Source organism: Aphidius gifuensis, linkage group LG4, assembly GCF_014905175.1.
Source record: "Aphidius gifuensis isolate YNYX2018 linkage group LG4, ASM1490517v1, whole genome shotgun sequence".
NCBI lineage: Eukaryota > Metazoa > Arthropoda > Insecta > Hymenoptera > Braconidae > Aphidius > Aphidius gifuensis.
The window spans coordinates 24,642,631-24,662,120 of record NC_057791.1 but is presented as its reverse complement, the minus strand read 5'-3'; the positions used below and the strand labels follow the sequence as shown (position 1 = coordinate 24,662,120).

The window sequence follows — 19,490 nt, the reverse complement described above, 5'->3', positions numbered from 1 at the left end:
TCGTATTTTCCGGACATGGGATGGTTGAAAGTTCAACGTATAACAAATTAAAGGACTGAAGGAATTTATATCATTAAAATTTAAAAGTTACATTGTATTTATTCATCTGCCATTTTTTATTTAATAATAATATTTTTTCAACAAATAACTAATATAAATATAATCAAAAAGAGAAAAAAATAAATTCATTTAAATAAAAAAAATTCCTTTTGATTTATTTGCTTTTTTGAATATTACCATATTTAGTATCGTTGAAGATAATGATAAAATATTTTTAAAAAAAGATTAGTATTATTTTTTTATCTACAATTTGAGTGCCATATCAGTAGCTTTCTATTTCGACTTGGAAACTAAACACGTAATTGGTTTTTTTTTATTATTTTTTTTTTTTATTATCTGTATAATGATAAAAATAACTTGAAAAATAAAATTATTCATCTATTAACACTCAAATATTATTTAAAAAATAAATAAATAAAAATGAATATTATTTAAAACTGATATATACTTTTTTAAATTATTGATATTATTATAAATTAATTTATTTTTTGCATCTATGGTTTTTTTATTTTCAATAACAACCCCATATATTTTTTTATCAATTCAACGCATAATTCCTGATTTCTTTTGTATAATTTCAATTTGACAACAATGTTAAAAACATAATAATAAATAAATAAATTTTTTCTTAAATTTTAAATAAAGTTAATCAATTTGTATTTTTATAAAAAAAAAAATAAAATAAAATTGTTGGACACGTTTCAAAAAAATACTTAAAAAAAACCTATTAGTCATATGTGATAATGCGTTATCTAGGAGTCGATGGAAACGTCGGGCTAGCTCAGGGCTAGCTCAACCGAGCAACCGAGCTTTCCCCGATGGATTGTCAGTTGCACTTTGCGCTCCACAAGCAACTGACATGGGCTAAACACTGGTAAGTTTTTTTTTTATTACTTATATCATGTTTAATTAAATTTTTTTTCTTTCTTTCTTTTTCACTTCATAGTTTTTTTATTTTTATTTTTATTTTCGTCATTTATTTATTTTTTTTTTTATTATATAATTTAGAACCCTTTTTTGCTATTCATTTAAATTTTCATTTTTTTTTTTTTTTTTATATATAATTTTAAACACTTTTTACTTTTTTTTATCAGCCAAGTTTCTTTTTTTTTTTGTCATTATTTTCCATTTTTTTTTGACGCGTCATAATTTTCTTATTTTTTTAATATTGATTAATATATTTTTTTTTTAATTAAATAATTTAAAATCTCCTTTTTTTCATACATTTAAATTTTTATTTTTTTTTTTTTTATATAATTTTAAACGCCTTTTCCTTTTTTTATTATCAGCCACATTTTTTCATTTATTCATTTCAATTTCAAGTCTCTTTTTTTATTCATTCAAATTTTTGTTTTTTTTTTTTCTTTTTATAATTTTAAACATTTCTTTTTTTTCTGTTTTTATCACGTCACCTTTTTCGTCATCATTTTTAATTTTTTTTTTTTGTTTTTTGCTATGTTATAATTTTTTTATTTTCATTTTTACAGAATCTTGAAAAAAAATCGGGTTAGTTTAAATTTTTAAATTTTTATTATTTCCTTTATATTTTTTGATTTTTTTTTACGCGTGATAATAAGGTATATAGGCTCGAACATTTATTTCAACAAAATTTATTTTAGAAATGTTAAATTACAATGTTAAACCATGGAAAAAAAAATGTTAAAAAATTAGGATAATTATATCATATAATATTCAACAATTTTTTTCATGATTTAACATTGTGATTTAACATTTCTCGGATATTATTGTTTCAAGATTATTTTTTTTATTCATTGACTTTTATGATTTGCCTTAATTTTTTTTCTTATAAATATTGTCATAATTATTCATTATTGTTTGATAATTAAATTTATTTCAATCGTTAGCATACTTGTCCCATTATTATTCCATGAGTTTATTTAAGTCGTATCTATGGCGTCCTTTCGAAGCACCAACACCCATTTTTTGATTTTTCAGTTTTAATTTCAATTTCATCCCCCCTGACCTGTTGATACTTTTTTTTTACTTGACCCTCCATCATCAAAAGTTTAGCTGTTACTAAATTTACCTTTGTGGCATTTGACTGTGCTGGCCCACCAGCTTAATCGTTTTTAGATATGACTAATCTTTCATAATTAAAAACCAGTGAACCATCCAGATTATATAGTGACTCGCCCATCGAAAAATCTCTTCTTTTATTTAATACTCATCCTATTTCCTCGTTTTTATCATTGATTCATATGTTAATCTTTAGTCTACTATTAATTTATAGACTATTTAATATTGTCATTTTTTTTCCTTTTTTCTGAGACAACTTCTCATGGATGAGTTCAATGTTATGCAGGCTGTTGAAAAAACTACAATCTGATTATAAAAAAAAAATGATTATATTTAAAATTATAAAATTTAGGTATATGAAAAAATAAAAAAATAAAAAACAGATTGTATTTTTTTGGACAGTCCGCACAACGTTGAACTCATTTATGGGAAGTTGTCTCAGGACATCAAAAATTTCCGCGTACATAAATTCAAACCATGGTTGCAATACAAGGATACGACTTAGATAAAATTCATGGAATAATAATGCGACGCGTATGCTAATTATTGGAGCAAATTTAATTATTAAACGGTAATAAATAATTATCAGCATTATTGGCATTATATCAAATAAATCTTGGATATCAATAATATCTTGGATATATATTCAGGATGTATCCAAGATATATTCGAATTGCATTTATCCAGGATGTATATTTTTTCATGGGGGCACAAAAAAAAAAAAAATAAATATATTAAGCAAATGAATTAAAAACAAAAGGAAATAATAAATAATTTAAAAAATAAAACTGCCGAGTACGTCGACTGTTGATTGGCTGTAATATCTAGTAATAACTAAATTCAAGAGATAAACAACCAACAATAGTTGAACAACAAAAAAAACAAGATCAACAACCCAAAATAATTGAAATAAAATCAGCATGCTTATTGCAATAATAATTGATAATCAAATCAATAATAATAAACCAGAAAAGGTAATTTAAATAGCTGTGGCTATCATGCTTTGTCAACATACATGTATTTTAAAAATACTAAATTATTTTTATGATGTTTTAGATTGCTGAACAAGTACTATCTTTTCAACTAATAACATTGGAGTTGATGCTGGTTTCATTGAGGCAATAAGACAAGCAAAAGGGAAACAAAATTACATCATGTTCCATTTCAAATGCTTTCTTCATGTTTGTCTGACATCTGTCTGAAATCTGAATCAGTTATAAAACAGCATGATATTCATCTAAACGAATGGTGGAATTATTGATTAATTGGGAAAAAAGATCCACTAGAAATTGATTTATGAGTGTTCATTGGTCATTTGGAAAAAAACTTAGATGCTGGTGCATCACGTGATGATGATGAATGATGATGCATCTGATGAAGTGGCAAATCGAATTTACTCGTTGAGTTTTTTATTTTTACAATTTGCTAAATATTCATTTGAAAAAATATATATTGACATTATTTATTAAAAAATTCTTTGTGGCAAAATAAAGAAAATAAATAATTAAAAACAATAAAATAAAAAAGTAATTCAATTGAGTAATTAGGAATTATAATTTTAAAGAAATTCAGCAAATCTGGATAAAAAGATTAGGAAAAAATGATGGCTGCCTCAGATCCACAGGTAAAAAAAAAAAAAAATCAATATTTAATATAAGAAATAAATTAATTAATTAAAAGTTATAATGAAAATTTAATTTAGCATCTTTTAAAAAACATAAATAAATTTTTTTTTCGTCAGGATTATACACCAGGTGGACGTGAAACATATTGCCGGCATCCTGGTTTTGTGATTCATCAACAGAATCAATTAAATCCAAAAGAAAATGATAGTATATTATTTAAAAAATTTATTCAAGTAAATATGTAACAGATAAATCAGTTGAAGAATTTTGGATAGCACGTGAAAATGATAAATTTGGTGAAGAAGAATTATATTGTTGTGGTAAATTTAAATCCATATGGACCAGTTGATTATGTGTTATTATAATATTCAAATAATTTTTTCTTGATCAAGATTTGATCCAGAATGGATCAGGCTATCCCTATTAAGGATAGAATAAGGCTAGCTGGATCCAAAATGAATTTAAAAAAAAAGTATCAAATTTATTTCTTCAAATTTTACAATTTATTCCATTATCATGGTGTTAACAACAGTCATCATCAAATGAAACTGCTGCGGTTAACAGCATCGTAATAGATATTTAGAAAAAAAAAAAAATACAAACAAAGGATTTATATATAAATAAAAATAATAAATTAATTTCTTTTTTTAAATGCATTTTTATTTGATAATAAAAAAATTGGATCAGCCAAAATCAATAATTATTAGTTGGGAATTTTAGTTATTTATTTTTTGTTTTTTTTTTTTGTTGTTTCTTAATTTATTTACATTCCTATAGAGACTTAAGTTACATTCCTCACATCAATAATTTCATTGGGAATAATTTTATTTGAACCATTATTTATTTTGTTCTTTCATACTTTCTTTCTCCACATGTTTGTTTTATTGATATTTTTTTTTTAAAAATATTTTCGCACTTATATCAACATGCATTTTATGATCACCGATTTACATTTACCAGTATTCAACATGTACAAAGCATTATTTACATTATATACAAAATTTTATTTTTACATTTATTTTTTTATTTTCTTGCTAAATAAATTATTCGAAGGATAACGGTAAGAAGTAATTATACAATAACCATAGTAACATATAAAATGTTTTGACCACTTGCTTGCATTCATACTTCATTTTTTTCTTTTAATTATTTTTTAAAAGGAAAGAAAGAAATTTTCCTTCATTTTTTTTTTTATTTATTTTCATATTATAAATTGATCATCAATTAATTTTATTGATTAATGTCTATTTATTTACTCCAAGTTACCATGTGTACTGGCAAGGAATATTATTTTGTTTTTTCATTCTACATATAATTTTTTATTCTCGTTTTTGTGCACATATGTTTTTCTTTTTTTTATAAAGACTTGTGAATCTGTATTTATATAATTTAATGATTTTATTTAATCGTAGCAAAGTGTTAATTGTATATAAGTTTTATTTTATTATATATTATAAATTTTAATACATGTATAATCAATTTTTTTTTCAGATTGCAGTTTTTTAAAGCAGCCCAAATAACATTGAACTTATTTATGGAGATTTGTCTCGAGATATAAAAAATTTTAGAGTCTACTCACAAGTCTATTGGTGGCTGGAGAAGAAGTCCCACGAAAAAGGGTATAAGAAAAAAATCATAATTGCATACTTTTTTCCCAGTGATACTATATATATATATATTAATTGTTTTTTGTTGTTTTTTTTTTGTTTCAGTTATTCATTGTACAGGAAAAAACAATTTCATCAACCCATTAAAGTAGGGTCAGCAGAAGAATACGATGATAAAACTCATGGACTGCTGATGGGGTGCATGTGCTAAGTATTTAATTGAATTTAATTATTCAAAAATAATTATTATACAATAATTCAAATAAAAAAAAAAAGTTTAATAATTGAATTTAATTAAATACTTGGTACATTTAATTTAATTGAATTTAATTGAATTCTTTTGATCATTAATATCAAAATCTTATGTATACCTATAAATTAAGAATAAATTCATTCATATCTTTTTATGGTTTATTTACTCGTTGAAAAAAAAAAACAAGTTTGCAAATGATCATTGTTTTATTATAAAATTTGATTTATTTCTATTGTCTAAGACAATTATTTTTATTTAGCATTCCTGTAAAGAATAAAAAGAGTTGATTAAATAAATAAATAAATCAATTTTTTTTTATATTTTATATATAAATTATATTTATTTAATTTAAATTTACCATCAAAATTTATAATAATCAACCTTGTGTTCTAACGATTCATCGATTATTTCATCATTTTAAATATTTGGTTTATTTAATTCATCTTCATGTCAAATTGCATATAACAATTGTATTATCATCGTTAAACTTCTGTCTGTATCATCTGTTGAGTTTTTTAATTTATTTATGATAAATGAACTATTCTATTTTTATTTTTATTGATAGAGACAACTTTTTTTTTTTATCATATCTTTTGAGATATTTGATTGTATTGCTAGTGATGGTAGAGGTATCTACTCCTACAGTCCTACTGACTCCTACCATGGGGTTAATTTAAAACAAAAAAAAAAACCCTATCAGCATTTAAATTATTATTAATTTTTCATTTTTCAATAATATTTTTCAACTATACATAATAAATTTGACTCATTTATAAATAAATATAATCATTAATATTATTTATTTATTAATTCAATTTATTTTTATTTATTTTATTTTCACAACGCCCACAATATAATTACAAGCTATTTATGGTAACGATTTTATTTTCAATTTAAATATCAAAGAAAAAATTATTTATTGTAATGATTATTAATAATCATATTTAAAAAATTACAATAATTGAGATTAATTTAATAATAAATCAATAATTATACGCATAAATCATAATCGATTATTCCACATTCCATGTTTTTTGATATTTGGTACTCATCTATGTCCATCAAAAATAAAATTCTAGAAATAGATACCTATTTTGTTAAATTAATAATTATTTCCTTCCTTTTTTTATAAGTTTGCTATACATCAAAAATCTAATTTTTACGCTAATCATTTACAATCAGTTCGTCCTTACCTTCGTTTCGAATTTTTGTTTTTTGATACTTTTATCAGTCGTACCAATTATAAGAGGGAAAAATGGCCGCGTAGCATTTGTGTATGTATTGGTATGTAATATGTATCAATGTGTGTAATTATACACAATTACATACACACAACTTGATGTTGATTGCACTTGTTTGGCTTGCTTGTATACAAATTGACAACAACAGCTGACAACAGCATTAAAATTTTGGAGTAATATTAAAAACAAACAATTAATGTAAGTATAATTAATTTAAAAAATCAACAATTAATAATAATAATTAATTATAATATATATTTTTTGATATTAGATTGTCGAAAGATGGTTGAAGAGCAAGAAAATCCATCTGGTCTGGCATCAGACACATTGGCTCCAAATCATAAAAGTCTTGATGACAATAATGGAGATGTCAAACGTGTTGGTAAATCACGTCATCGTAAAAAAGCACTACATGCATCAATATTAAAATTAATGGAATTTTATTTTAGTGATGCTAATTTAAATAAAGATAGATTTTTAAATAAACTCATTGAAGCAAATCCATACGTTGATCTATCTGTATTTTTAAAATTCAATAAAATACGTAATTTAACTGATGAAACGAGTAGAATTGCCAAGGCACTAAGTAATTCAACAATACTTGAATTGTCAGATGACAAAAAACGTGTTAAAAGATCAACACCAATATGTCAAAAGCAGAACATTGAAGATTGCATGATTTATGTTGAAGGTTTATCAATTGATACTGATCATGACTGGTTATCAAGTGTATTTTCAAGATATGGACCAGTTGATTATGTGTCAATACCAAGATATAATAATACTAAAAAAATAAAAGGTTATGCATTTGTTGAATTTGCTAAAGCTGAAGATGCTAAAAAATGTTTAAAAGAATTTACTGATCAAAATTGTACATTACCATCACAAATAGCACCACATGATTTAATGAGTATTAAAACATTTAGTGATGATGATCAACCAACAAAAAATACTGTTGTTAAAATTGAAACGTCACAAGAATTGGCTGCATCATCATCTTCATCCACATCAGCAACAACAACAACAACAACAACAAAAAGACCATTAGACAATGGTGCTGATACTGAAGATGATTGTAAACCATCAGAAATAAAAAAAGCACGTTTAATGAATGATGATGATAATGATGATGGTTATGTTGATGAAGAAGAAGAAACAACAAATGAAGTTGTTACTCAAAGTAAAGATCAAGATGAGGATAAAAAAAAACAAAAGAAAAAAAATAGAAAACGTAGAGATAGAAATGAACAGCCGTATATTGAAGATTATGGTTTGAGAATCATGTCCAAGACAGATTGGAGAATATTGAGAAATAAATATTTAAATATGCAACGTGAGAGAATGAAGCAATTGAAACAAGATTTAAAAAAAACACGTATGAGTCCATATTCATATGATCAACGTGATGCTACATCAACATCATCAACAATAGCAACAGTAGCAACAAGTGATATACCATCACCTGCACCACGACAACGACCACCAGCAACTGATGATGGATCATTAAAAAAACCAAAACAAGAATTACAACCAAAATTTACATTTACTGAAGGTTTAATTGTCAAGATAGAACTTGATGAGCATCATTGTACTGATGCAAAAAGTTTAAAAAGTGAATTTCGTAATGATACTAATGTCAAGTACATTGATATTCATGATGGTACAAATATAATTTATGTACGTTGTGATACACCAGAAGGAACAAATAAATTTGTTGAAAAATATTCTGATGAAAAAACAGTAACAGTATTGAGTGGTGATGAAGAAAAATTGTACTGGGATAAAATGAATAAAGATAGAGCACAAAAATTTGAGAAAAAAAATCGTAAAGAAAATAAACAACGAGGAAGAGATAAATTACTTAAAAAAGCTGAAAAAGAATTGGGAAAACATATTAGATTTGATGATGTATAATAAATTCATTTATTTTTTTTTTCTTTAATTATTAATAAAATTAATAAAATTACAATTAAATTCAAGAATAAATTTAAAACAAAATTATTGATATTATTTTTACCACCTTCCTTGTCCAAATCCTCTTCCATCACCACGACCACCAGAAACTGATGATGGATCACTAAATAATAAAATAAAAAATACAAAACCAAAACAATAATTACAACCACAATTTACATTTGTTGGGAGTTCAATTGTTAAAATAAAAATTGATGAGAATCATTGTACTCGATGTAAAAAGTCTAAAAAATAAATTTCGTAATAATGGGACAAATATAATTTATGTACGTTGTGAATTGTGATACACCAGAAGAAACAAATGAGTTGGTTGAAAAATATTTTGATGAAAAAAAAGTAACAAAATTAAATAGTGATCATGAAGAAATATTATATTGGGATGAAATAGATCAAGATAGAGCACAAAAATTTGATTTGATGATGTATAATAAAGTCATTTGTTTATTTTATTATTTTTCTTCTTTTATTATTAATAATAATTACAATTAAAGTCGTAAAAATAAAATTAAAATTGTTCATTTTAATAATAATATTTTTACCACCTGCCTCGTCCACCGCCACCCCCTCTACCACCTCCGCCACTAAATCGGTTACCACCACCCCCACGCCCACCTCCAAACCCGCCACCTCCTCTACCTCCCCCTCCGCGACCTCCTCCGCGACCGCCAAAGCCACCACCACCCCCACGACCACCAGCTCCTCTGCCACCACCTCTGCCTCGTCCAGCACCTTTGGTTACAGAGCCTGGTGCTTTTGGCAAGAACCTTTGCAATGGCAATAATTTAGCTGGATCTATGAACAACTGGAATTGATAAAAAAAAAATTATTATCAAGATGATTGGTTTAATTTACAAAATAAATAAGTATTGATTTGTGGTGATAATGATGATGATCAACTTACTGTGGTGTTTTTTTCAAAGCTGCTTGCTTTGACATTGTCAGACAACTTTATTGACACGTAATAATCTCTGATATTTCCAAAAATTTCATCTATCTTGCCAATTTGCTGTTTACTTTCTGTGTAAATTGGTGCATTGAAATATGGTACTTGTTCAATATCAACTTTAGCAACAAGATCATCTTGTACAGTCCATTCAAAACGTCCAAGAGGTTCAACATGATCTGGTGGTCCTTGATCAAATCTAAAATTTAATTCATATATCATAATTATTATTTGAACAATAAATAAATAGATAAATAAAATAAAATTTATTTATAATAAATAAATAAGAAATATTTACCCTCGACCTCTGTCACCACCACCTCCTCGGCCACCTCGTCCACCAAAGCTACCTCCTCGACCGCCAAAACCACCAGCACCTCGTCCTCGACCTCCTCCACCAGCACCTCCTCGGCCAAAACCGCCGCCACGACCACCACGACCGCCACCAAATGACATGTTGATATCTGAAAAATATATTTAAGTTTTTTTTTACTTATTTATTTATTTATTATAAATATACCGGCACGCACATGTTTTTACGTTCACTTTGGAGGTTAATATATACCTATTCTAATAATTATCACAATTTTTTAACACAATAATAAACACAGTAAATATAACAATTGTTATATTTATTTATTTATATTAATATTCTTATTTTTTTTTAATAAATAATATTTACCTGTTTTAATTTATTTATTTATTTTTTTCCAATGTTAAATATCACAACGTGGACCGTGGAATTTATTTGTTTAATACTCTCTTTCACACACACTAGGGATGTGCGATAGTCACCGATATATTTAATTGCCGATATTATATCGATATATTGACGCCGATATTTTTTAACCCTGATATATTGATATCCGATATTTTTTCTAACAAATATCGGGTATATTTTTTTTCTAGAAAATACTTTACAAAAATGACATAAAATTTTTTTATTGATTATTAAAAATCGTTTAAAACAAATAAAATAACAATCGTTAAATTAATAAATGTTTAAAAATTATTAATGTCAATTAATGACATTATTTCGGGAAAAAATTAATGTTGCTTACCACCTAATTTCTTTGTTACATAAATTTTTAGCTGCTGCTTTTCCTTATTTTTTATTTATTTATTTCAAAGTCTGTATTATTCCTATAATTTATTTAAAATAGAAAATTAAGGATTGTAGCAGTAGTTAAGCAGTTATTTAAGGTATTATCGTAGCTTTAAAATTTTGTGGAAATGATTCATAAAAATTATTATTTGGCAGAATAATAATTTTTAAATTTATTTTCTCATGAGAAATTGACATTTGGTATAACATCCATTTTGTTGTATTGTTATGAGTTAATATTTTTTTTAAACAAATAAAGTTTTATCAACAAACGGGCCAATGTTGTGAAATGTTAATTTTTGAGAATACACATTCTCCAAAGAAATTAACATTTGACAACATCCATTCCTTTTGGCCCATTTTGTTGATAGCTTTATTTTGTTAAAAAAAAAATATTAACTCATGGTAATTGCAGGTCTAAGGAATGATGGTACTAAATGTCAATTTTCTGAGAAATTAATTTATTAAAAATTATTATTTTGCCAAATAATAATAATTTTAATGAATTAATTTCCACATAATTTTGGGCTGACATTAATTCTTAGTTTTTATCTTTTTCTTAGCTAGTGCTTGTCCTGGTTTTCTAAATTAATAAAAATAAAATGACATGTATTTTATTTGTCAAAATGTAAATAAAATGACTAAGGACAAGCATTAAGAAAAGATAAAATATTTAAACAGCATCAACTGTGAATTTTAGTTTTGATATCAAATTTAATTCTAATAATATAATATAATAGATTAATAATAATAAGATATTAATTTTAAAAAAAAGAAATTGTTATTTTTATTTCAACGATATATTATAATATAAATATTGATAATATTTTTATTTATATTATTAATATTCGATATTTTTAAAAATATATATCGGCCGATATTTAATATTTTTTTAATATTTCCAATATATTATTATCGGTCTCTTTCAATTATCAAAAATATCCTTTAACATACACTCAGGCTTGCTCTCTTTTCAGCTCTCTCGGTGCTCACATGTACACACAATACGCATAAATGAATTAAGCCAATGAGATTTCAAGGAGCAAGTGTCATGGCTACCTACATTTTCATATATTAGCGCGAAGAATTTGAATTTTTTTATATAAAAATTTTGTTAATATAATTTTAATTATTATTATTTATTAATTTTTATTCAAACAAAATTGAACAAAATTGTTGGGAATAAGATATATCAAGGGTTTATGAAAACATAATATAATTATAATTTAACAAATAAATATAACAATTATTTAACATTTTTTAAATTTTTTTATTTTATAAATAAAATTAAATTTAGCTATTATTTTTTAAATATTAAAAATGTGGTGAATTTATTGTGTATTTATTTCAATTATTTATTTCTATAGAAATATATTTGTTTAATTATAATTTCTATTTATTGGTCAAGTAAATAACATCAATACCAATTGAGTGAAAAAATAATAATAATTAAAGCGCATGCGTTGTGTGTCTTCCACGTATTGTTGTCTGACATTCGTTGATGATTTTTAATTAAAAAAAAGAAATATAAATTTTTATAACCTTAGCACGTTTGTGTATATTGATAATTTATTATTTTATTCAAATAAATTATTGAAATAATGGTTTCTGTATTAAATAGTGTTGATACATGTCATGAGGATATGATACATGATGCTGAAATGGATTATTATGGATTGCGTTTAGCAACATGTTCAAGTGACAATTCAGTCAAAGTATTTGATTTAAAAAATGGCTCACAGAGTCTTGTTGCTGATTTAAAAGGACATGGTGGTCCAGTATGGCAAGTTGTACGCACATCCAAAATTTGGTAACATTATTGCATCTTGCAGTTATGACAGGTAATACATCATCATCGTTGTTTACATTATTAACATTACAACATATTGAAAAATATTTATACTTTGTTTGTGTTGATTATATTTATATATTTGTTATTATTTAATTGAATAGGAAAGTAATAATATGGAAAGAACTTGGTGAATGGACAAAATGGTATGAATACTCTAGTCATGATTCATCAGTCAATTCAGTAGCATGGGCACCACATGAGCTGGGTTTAATATTAGCATGTGGAAGTTCAGATGGTTCAATATCAATTATAACAAATAATGGTGACACTTGGGATTCACAAAAAATACAAAGTGCCCATTCAATTGGATGTAATGCTGTTAGTTGGTGTCCAATTGTTGAGCCATCATTTGATGCAATATCAAATCAACGTGGCGGTCCAGTTAAACGTTTAGCAACTGGTGGTTGTGATAATTTGGTTAAAATATGGAGAGAAGATGGTGACAGATGGATTGAAGAAAATAAATTGGAAGCACACAGTGATTGGGTAAATATTTTATTTAAAATATACCTATAGGTATATAAATAATTAATCAATGTATTATAATTTATTATTTTTAATCAGGTCAGAGATGTTGCATGGGCACCAGCAGTTGGTCCACCACGTGCTGCACTTGCATCATGTTCACAAGATCGTCGTGTTGTTATATGGACATCAAATGATTATTCGCTGGACCAAATATATTAAATGTATTTGATGATGTTATTTGGAATGTAAGCTGGTCATTGACTGGTGGAATCTTAGCAGTTAGTGGTGGTGATAATAAAGTATCATTGTGGCGTGAAAATTCAGAAGGACAATGGACATGTATTTCTGAATTAAATAAAGGACAAGATAATGCCAATTCAAATAATGCTGATCAACGAAATTTGTAATTATTAAAACCAACAAACAAACAACAAGAATGAAAATAAAAAAAAAAAATTATTTGGGTTAATAATAAATGTAGCATACTTAATATAATAATTATAAAAAAAATTTTTTAAATATACAAATTTGTCAAAACATTTTTATTGATTTATTTAATGTGATGTTTGTTTTTTTTTTTTTTTAATTTTCAATTTACAATTTTTCAATTAATGATAAAATAAATGATGATGATGATGATTAATCTTGTGTATAAAGTGATGCTGTAAATACTATGTCTCTTGTTGGCTGTTGATGCTTCTTCCTCAATTAATCACAATTATTGATTTATTATTAAATTAATCTCAATTATTATAATTTTTTAAATATAATTATTATTAATTAATAATAATATAATTACAATATTTTTTTTTTTTTTGAAATTTAAATTGAAAATAAAATCGTTATCATAAATAACTTGTAATTATATTGTGGGCGTTGTGAAAATAAAATAAAAAACAAATAAATTAAATAAATAAATGAATAATATTATTAATTATATTTATTTATAAATGACTCAAATTTATTATGTATAGTTGAAAAATATAATTGAAAAATGAAAAATTAATAATAATTTAAATGCTGATAGGGTTTTTTTTTTTTTGTTTTAAAGTAACAGGCTAATTTGTGTTGTGAAATGAATTATTATTTTTAACAATAATGTAATATTACTTGAGTTAATTTAATAAAAGTTATTTATTATTAATTATTTATTTTTCTGAAAATTGTTAGATGTATCTATATGTGTATAGTAAATATTTTATGGTTTTCTTTTATTTTCTAGGAAAAAATAATTATTCTTTTTGATCATAGACAAAAGAATTGTAAACTATGAAAATTGTTTACTTTTCAGGTGAAAATTGCAGGTGAATGTTGTTTTTTTGATGAAAAATATATGGTACATATTATTTATTTATTAATCAAGATTCTATTTTTTTATTATTTAAATTATAAATTATTTTCAATTACAAATCGATTAGCTTTCTGTACAAGCTGAATTTTATATTATACTTATTTTCTAAAAATTATTATAATTAATGATGATTAATTTTATTATTATCGTTATTTGTGCAATACATTTATTATTTATTTAGTTTTTTGATTACAAAATTTTATTTGTATAGTTATTTATATTGTTATTTATATAATAGTTATAACTATTGTACTGTATATATATACAATACAATTATACATCTATCAAAAATTGAGTTATTTTTATTTTAAATTTCAATTGTTTATCAAGACAAAATGGTACATCATTGATTGTATATAAATTTAATTTAAAACTTAGCACATGCTACCCACCTTTCAAAATTACAAAATCAAATTTACAAACTATCGTAAGATATAACCACATAATTTTTTTTATTCATATTTTTTATTTCACATATTTTGTTTATTAAAAAGGAAAAAAAATAAGTTTCTTTTGGATATAAAAATTAAGAATAAGTGTCAGAGTTTTTTTATATATATATAAAATCAACGACGAGGAGAAATTTTTTCGTCGTTTCTCCGAATCAACTTGAGTAAGGGAACTTTCGGAAATATTTTTCCGCGAGAAAAACACATATGTGAAAAAAAAAATTTTACCGCGGAGAAATTCTTCCGGAATCAACGACGAGGAGAAAATTTTTCCACTAATTTCTCCGCATGGGTCAATTTCGGAGAAATTCTCAGTAATCACGGAGAAATTCGGAGAAATTCCCCGGGAAAAAATTTTCGGGGTCTGTTTGGATCTGTTTTGCCAGATCAGGCTATAGATCCCCGACACTGCATGATCTAAAAGTATCTAGACAGGTCTTTGGGTCTACGCGTACTAACAGAACTATAGCAAAATTTCTCAGACCTCGGCAGATCTGTACGGATCTCACCATATCTATTCGGACAATTATTTTCACCAGGGATGTTATCATTTGTTTATATTTCCAGTGTATATTGGAACTTCATGAAGCATCATTGTAGTTGAATATTTTTCTTGTCGCATGCCGCATATCAATACATGCTATGAATTATCTAAAGCGCATTTTTTAGATAACACACTGTTATAACAGCTGTAATTCTCCAATCATCTACATTTTTAATTTTGTTGGTATCAGCTCTTTTTGACGTTGCGTAGTTTTTTTCAGCCTGGTCAGCATTTGCTGATGAATATTCATTATCAAATAATTCTTTTTTTTGAGGTGGTTTTTTAGTTGGATTTGTAGTTGGACGATCAATATCATTCGAATCTTCAGCTTGATCAATATCTGGATCAACACGTTTATTTGGATCAATTGATGGTGTTACTGATTCATTGTCATTTGTCTCAGTGATGAGTCGTTCAACATGATCATCATTATATATTCATAAACTGAATCAACAATATTTATAGGAATCTAAGAGTATAAGATCAATGCCGGAGAAATTACTCTGACATGAGATCAATGCTGGATTTTTGCTAATTATTTAAAAAATAATTTGACCGCAGAGAAATTCTTCCGAAATCAACAATGAGGAGACAATTTTTCCACCCATTTCTCCGCATGGGTCAATTTGGGAGAAATTCGGAGTAATCGCGGAGTAATTGCGTAGAAATTCAGGAGAAAACGCGGAGAAATATTTTCACCATGGAAGAACTGAAGATACATCCAAAAGAACAAAAAAAAAAAAAAAAAGAGAATTATTATATACTTATATTTTATTTTGAGATCTTCAAGAAGTTATAAATATTATTAAATATAAAGTTATGTTTTTTTTTTTATTATTAATATTATTAATAATTATTTAGTATATAATATTATTTGGGTATACTTTTTTTTTTTTTTTTTTTTTACAATTATTATATTAATATTTTTGAAATAATTTGATAAGTGTTATTTTATTCAAAAATTTTCAATTATTTGATGATGTTATATGGAATGTAAGCTGGTCATTGACTGGTGGAATTTTAGCAGTTAGTGGTGGTGATAATAAAGTATCATTGTGGCGTGAAAATTCAGAAGGACAATGGACATGTATTTCTGAATTAAATAAAGGAAAAGATAATGCTAATTCAAATTATGCTGATCAACGAAATTTGTAATTATTAAAACAAACAACAAGAATGAAAATAAAAAAAAAAAAAAACTATTTGGGTAAATAATAAATGTAGCATACTTAATATAATAATTATAAAAAAAATTTTTTAAATATCCAAATTTGTCAAAACATTCTAATTAATTTATTTAATGGGATGTTTGTTTTTTTTTTCAAATTTCTATTTACAATTTTTTAATTAATGAATCATTAATAATAATAAAATAAATAATAATGAAAATACAACGACAAAATATCTTGGCAACTATTTTATATTTAAAACAGAATGAAATAATTTAATTTTTTTTAGTAACATGCAAAAACAAATAAGTGATTTCAAATACACAAATAAATATTTTTTATATCATTTATTAGTTTATGTAAAGAGAAAAAAAAAAAATTATTACTGTGATACTTTTTATCAATTATCACATTTAATATACAATTTTTAAATACACACTAAAATTGAAATACGCATTGATCTATTGATTAAGTCACTCATATATATATTATTATAATAATTATTTCAAATACCAATTAAAGGTAGTCTTTATATTCTTAGCTTTCTTTTCATGTTTCTAATAAAATGACGAATAGACATTTGTGAAATAATTGATCTTGTTCTCTCATGCCAAAACAGCTCAATAATAAAAATAAAAAATCCAGCAGTCAATCCTGTTGCTAAAAATTTAAGTACAAAATTTATATTTTCACGTTTGAGTGGTCTCGGTTCATCAGATGTACCATTATTATTTCGTAATTTATTTGCAAGCAATAATTTATATTTCATTAGTTCGTGCTCAAAATGATTTTTTACAATATCATTAATACGTTTTTTCAGAGGCCAATTTTTTCGCATTGCCAAAACTGTATAAAATTTAACAAACGGCTCTTTTGCCAAATACAATTGTGGATATTGTAAGGCTTTATCTCTTAACACTAACATTCCATGCACACAAACACTTGATGAATCATTAAGAACGTGTTCAACACAAGTGTCATAATTTTTTACTGGTATGAACCGATTAATCAACTTTTCTTCCAAAAAGTTAGGTGCGATTGTTGATCCATAAATTTTGTAATTTTCAAATTTACCAATTAAATCATCCATAGTATCAATATTTTTTTCTGGATTTGGATTTAATTGGAAACCAAGAATTTTACCTTGAAAAACTGAACATAAAATTATAGCTAGCAAGAAAATACCAAATAAATAAATTCTCGATGGTGAATCAGTTGGGGGTTTTAAAAAACCTGCATTGCTCCACATTCTGATTATTTCTAAAATTGCAAGATCAACATCCATTTTCATACAAATTTTAAACATTAACACGGTTGTTGCCGAAAAAAATAACATAATCAAAATTAATCGCCAGTCAAATAATTCGTAAATTTGATCAAACATATCTTTTTTACCTCGATCTTGACTTATAAATGTATAACCGGCCGAATAAATTATATCAGAAGCCGCAATATCTCTCATGTAAACTCTTGGTAGAAACTGTAGACCGACATCAATTGAACCGTTAGTTAATAAATTTCCTATATGGGTATTAATTGATACTCCTTGACCATTGATATCTATATTGTCGTCCATTTTTAAATATGATAATGTTACATTCAGTTGTTCATACAAAAATGTAATAAATGCTTTGTGTTCTTCATGAGCATATATGCCCCGAAAACCCACTTTTATTCCTCGATATCCATCCAAATGACGAGTTTTGTCGTAATCAAGAGACTTGCAGTTTAATAATTCTAAAAATATAAAAAAAAAATGTATGTATAAATTTATTAATGATTAATTAATTATAATTAATAACTCACTTGGATTGTATTGTCGACGATAAAGAGTCCATTGATCTTCTGCTGATGTAGTTTGTTTTTTAACATATCTTGATTTATTCCAAAAAGACGGTGCAGCTCTATTTGTAAATGGATTAAATGTGTAAAAATTAACACGATTATTTTCACCACCAGTACAAATAAATATTCCTCGTAATATATCTGCTTTCCAGGCTTTTTGTAAAATATTTCTAGCACCCTTGCATTTTGTTGTATTTGCAGATAGGCCATTGTTAATGATGATAAAAAATCCTTCGTGATTCCACCATGGTGATTTCTTTAATTGTCGAATATTCATTTTAAAATCAGGCTCAAGTGTTACTATGAAAATATTTAATTTGTAATAATAATCCATCATCAGCTGTCGATATTGATTTATTGTCAAAAACAATAACTGGTCCATAATTCATCAGTAAATCAATGTTAAAATTTTCAACACTACCAACAAAGACTGTTCCATGTCTTGCCTCATTTGAAAAACAAAATTTAATTGTATCAACAGCTGCAGCATCAACTCGAGCATTTACATTAGTTAAATTTTTTAAATGATCACTAATGTAATTTGCAGAAGTTAATGACACAAAAATAATTGATACAAATAATTTTATTCGAACTTTTAATTTCATTTTTACTGTGTGTTTTTCTTTTCAGCTTGAAACGACAACTGACAATAATGTCTTTACTAATGGCTTTATTTGCATTATGCCTTGCATGCACACGTATAATCATTAAATATTTAATTTTTAATATAAAAAATTACCAATGCACTTAGTGAAATAGTTTTATTATTTTTTTGTACTTATGCTGTATTGCATAGATTTATTTATATAGATTCAACTTTTGATAAAACCTACAGTGGTACACTCGAAATAAAATCAATAATGAAATTATTCCTGCAACCAGTTATAGAAAAAAAAATATATATTTCAAATTGTTTATTATTTTTGCTTTATAATGAACATAAATCTATGATTCTAGTGAGTACCTT

The 19,490-nt window shown here is 25.1% G+C and overlaps 2 protein-coding genes, 1 long non-coding RNA gene and 1 pseudogene across 3 annotated transcripts; 3 read left to right on the top strand and 1 right to left on the bottom strand.

Moving 5' to 3' along the window:
* The first annotated feature begins 1,795 nt into the window (after positions 1–1,795).
* On the top strand, positions 1,796–4,615 carry LOC122855968. Its single transcript, XR_006374103.1, has 3 exons — positions 1,796–3,071; positions 3,154–3,721; positions 3,839–4,615. It is a non-coding gene; the product is annotated as an uncharacterized LOC122855968 (long non-coding RNA).
* Positions 4,616–6,917: 2,302 nt separating this feature from the next.
* Positions 6,918–8,737, top strand: LOC122855918 (la-related protein 7-like). The gene is made up of 2 exons (XM_044157607.1): positions 6,918–7,021; positions 7,095–8,737. The coding sequence occupies exon 2, from the start codon at positions 7,106–7,108 to the stop codon at positions 8,735–8,737; it is 1,632 nt and encodes a 543-aa protein (XP_044013542.1). The 5' UTR covers positions 6,918–7,021; positions 7,095–7,105.
* A 580-nt stretch (positions 8,738–9,317) lies between these two features.
* Positions 9,318–10,516, bottom strand: LOC122855950 (probable H/ACA ribonucleoprotein complex subunit 1). The gene is made up of 4 exons (XM_044157657.1): positions 10,423–10,516; positions 10,039–10,204; positions 9,699–9,939; positions 9,318–9,599 (listed from the first exon to the last, which is right to left on the bottom strand). Exons 2-4 carry the CDS (start codon positions 10,194–10,196, stop codon positions 9,333–9,335), a joined length of 666 nt encoding a protein of 221 aa, XP_044013592.1. The 5' UTR covers positions 10,197–10,204; positions 10,423–10,516; the 3' UTR covers positions 9,318–9,332.
* A 1,812-nt stretch (positions 10,517–12,328) lies between these two features.
* LOC122855944 lies at positions 12,329–13,643 on the top strand (annotated as a pseudogene).
* Positions 13,644–19,490: the final 5,847 nt, after the last annotated feature.

What these genes read in the sequence shown, in the direction of transcription:
- LOC122855918 (XM_044157607.1), top strand. Translation starts at nt 7,106, where the DNA reads ATGGTTGAAGAGCAAGAAAATCCATCTGGTCTGGCATCAGACACATTG.
- LOC122855950 (XM_044157657.1), bottom strand. Translation starts at nt 10,196, where the DNA reads ATGTCATTTGGTGGCGGTCGTGGTGGTCGTGGCGGCGGTTTTGGCCGA. An exon ending in GGTGGTGACAGAGGTCGAGG is followed by an intron (nt 9,940 to 10,038) that starts GTAAATATTTCT and finishes ATTAAATTTTAG; the next exon opens with ATTTGATCAAGGACCACCAG. An exon ending in GCTTTGAAAAAAACACCACA is followed by an intron (nt 9,600 to 9,698) that starts GTAAGTTGATCA and finishes TATCAATTCCAG; the next exon opens with TTGTTCATAGATCCAGCTAA.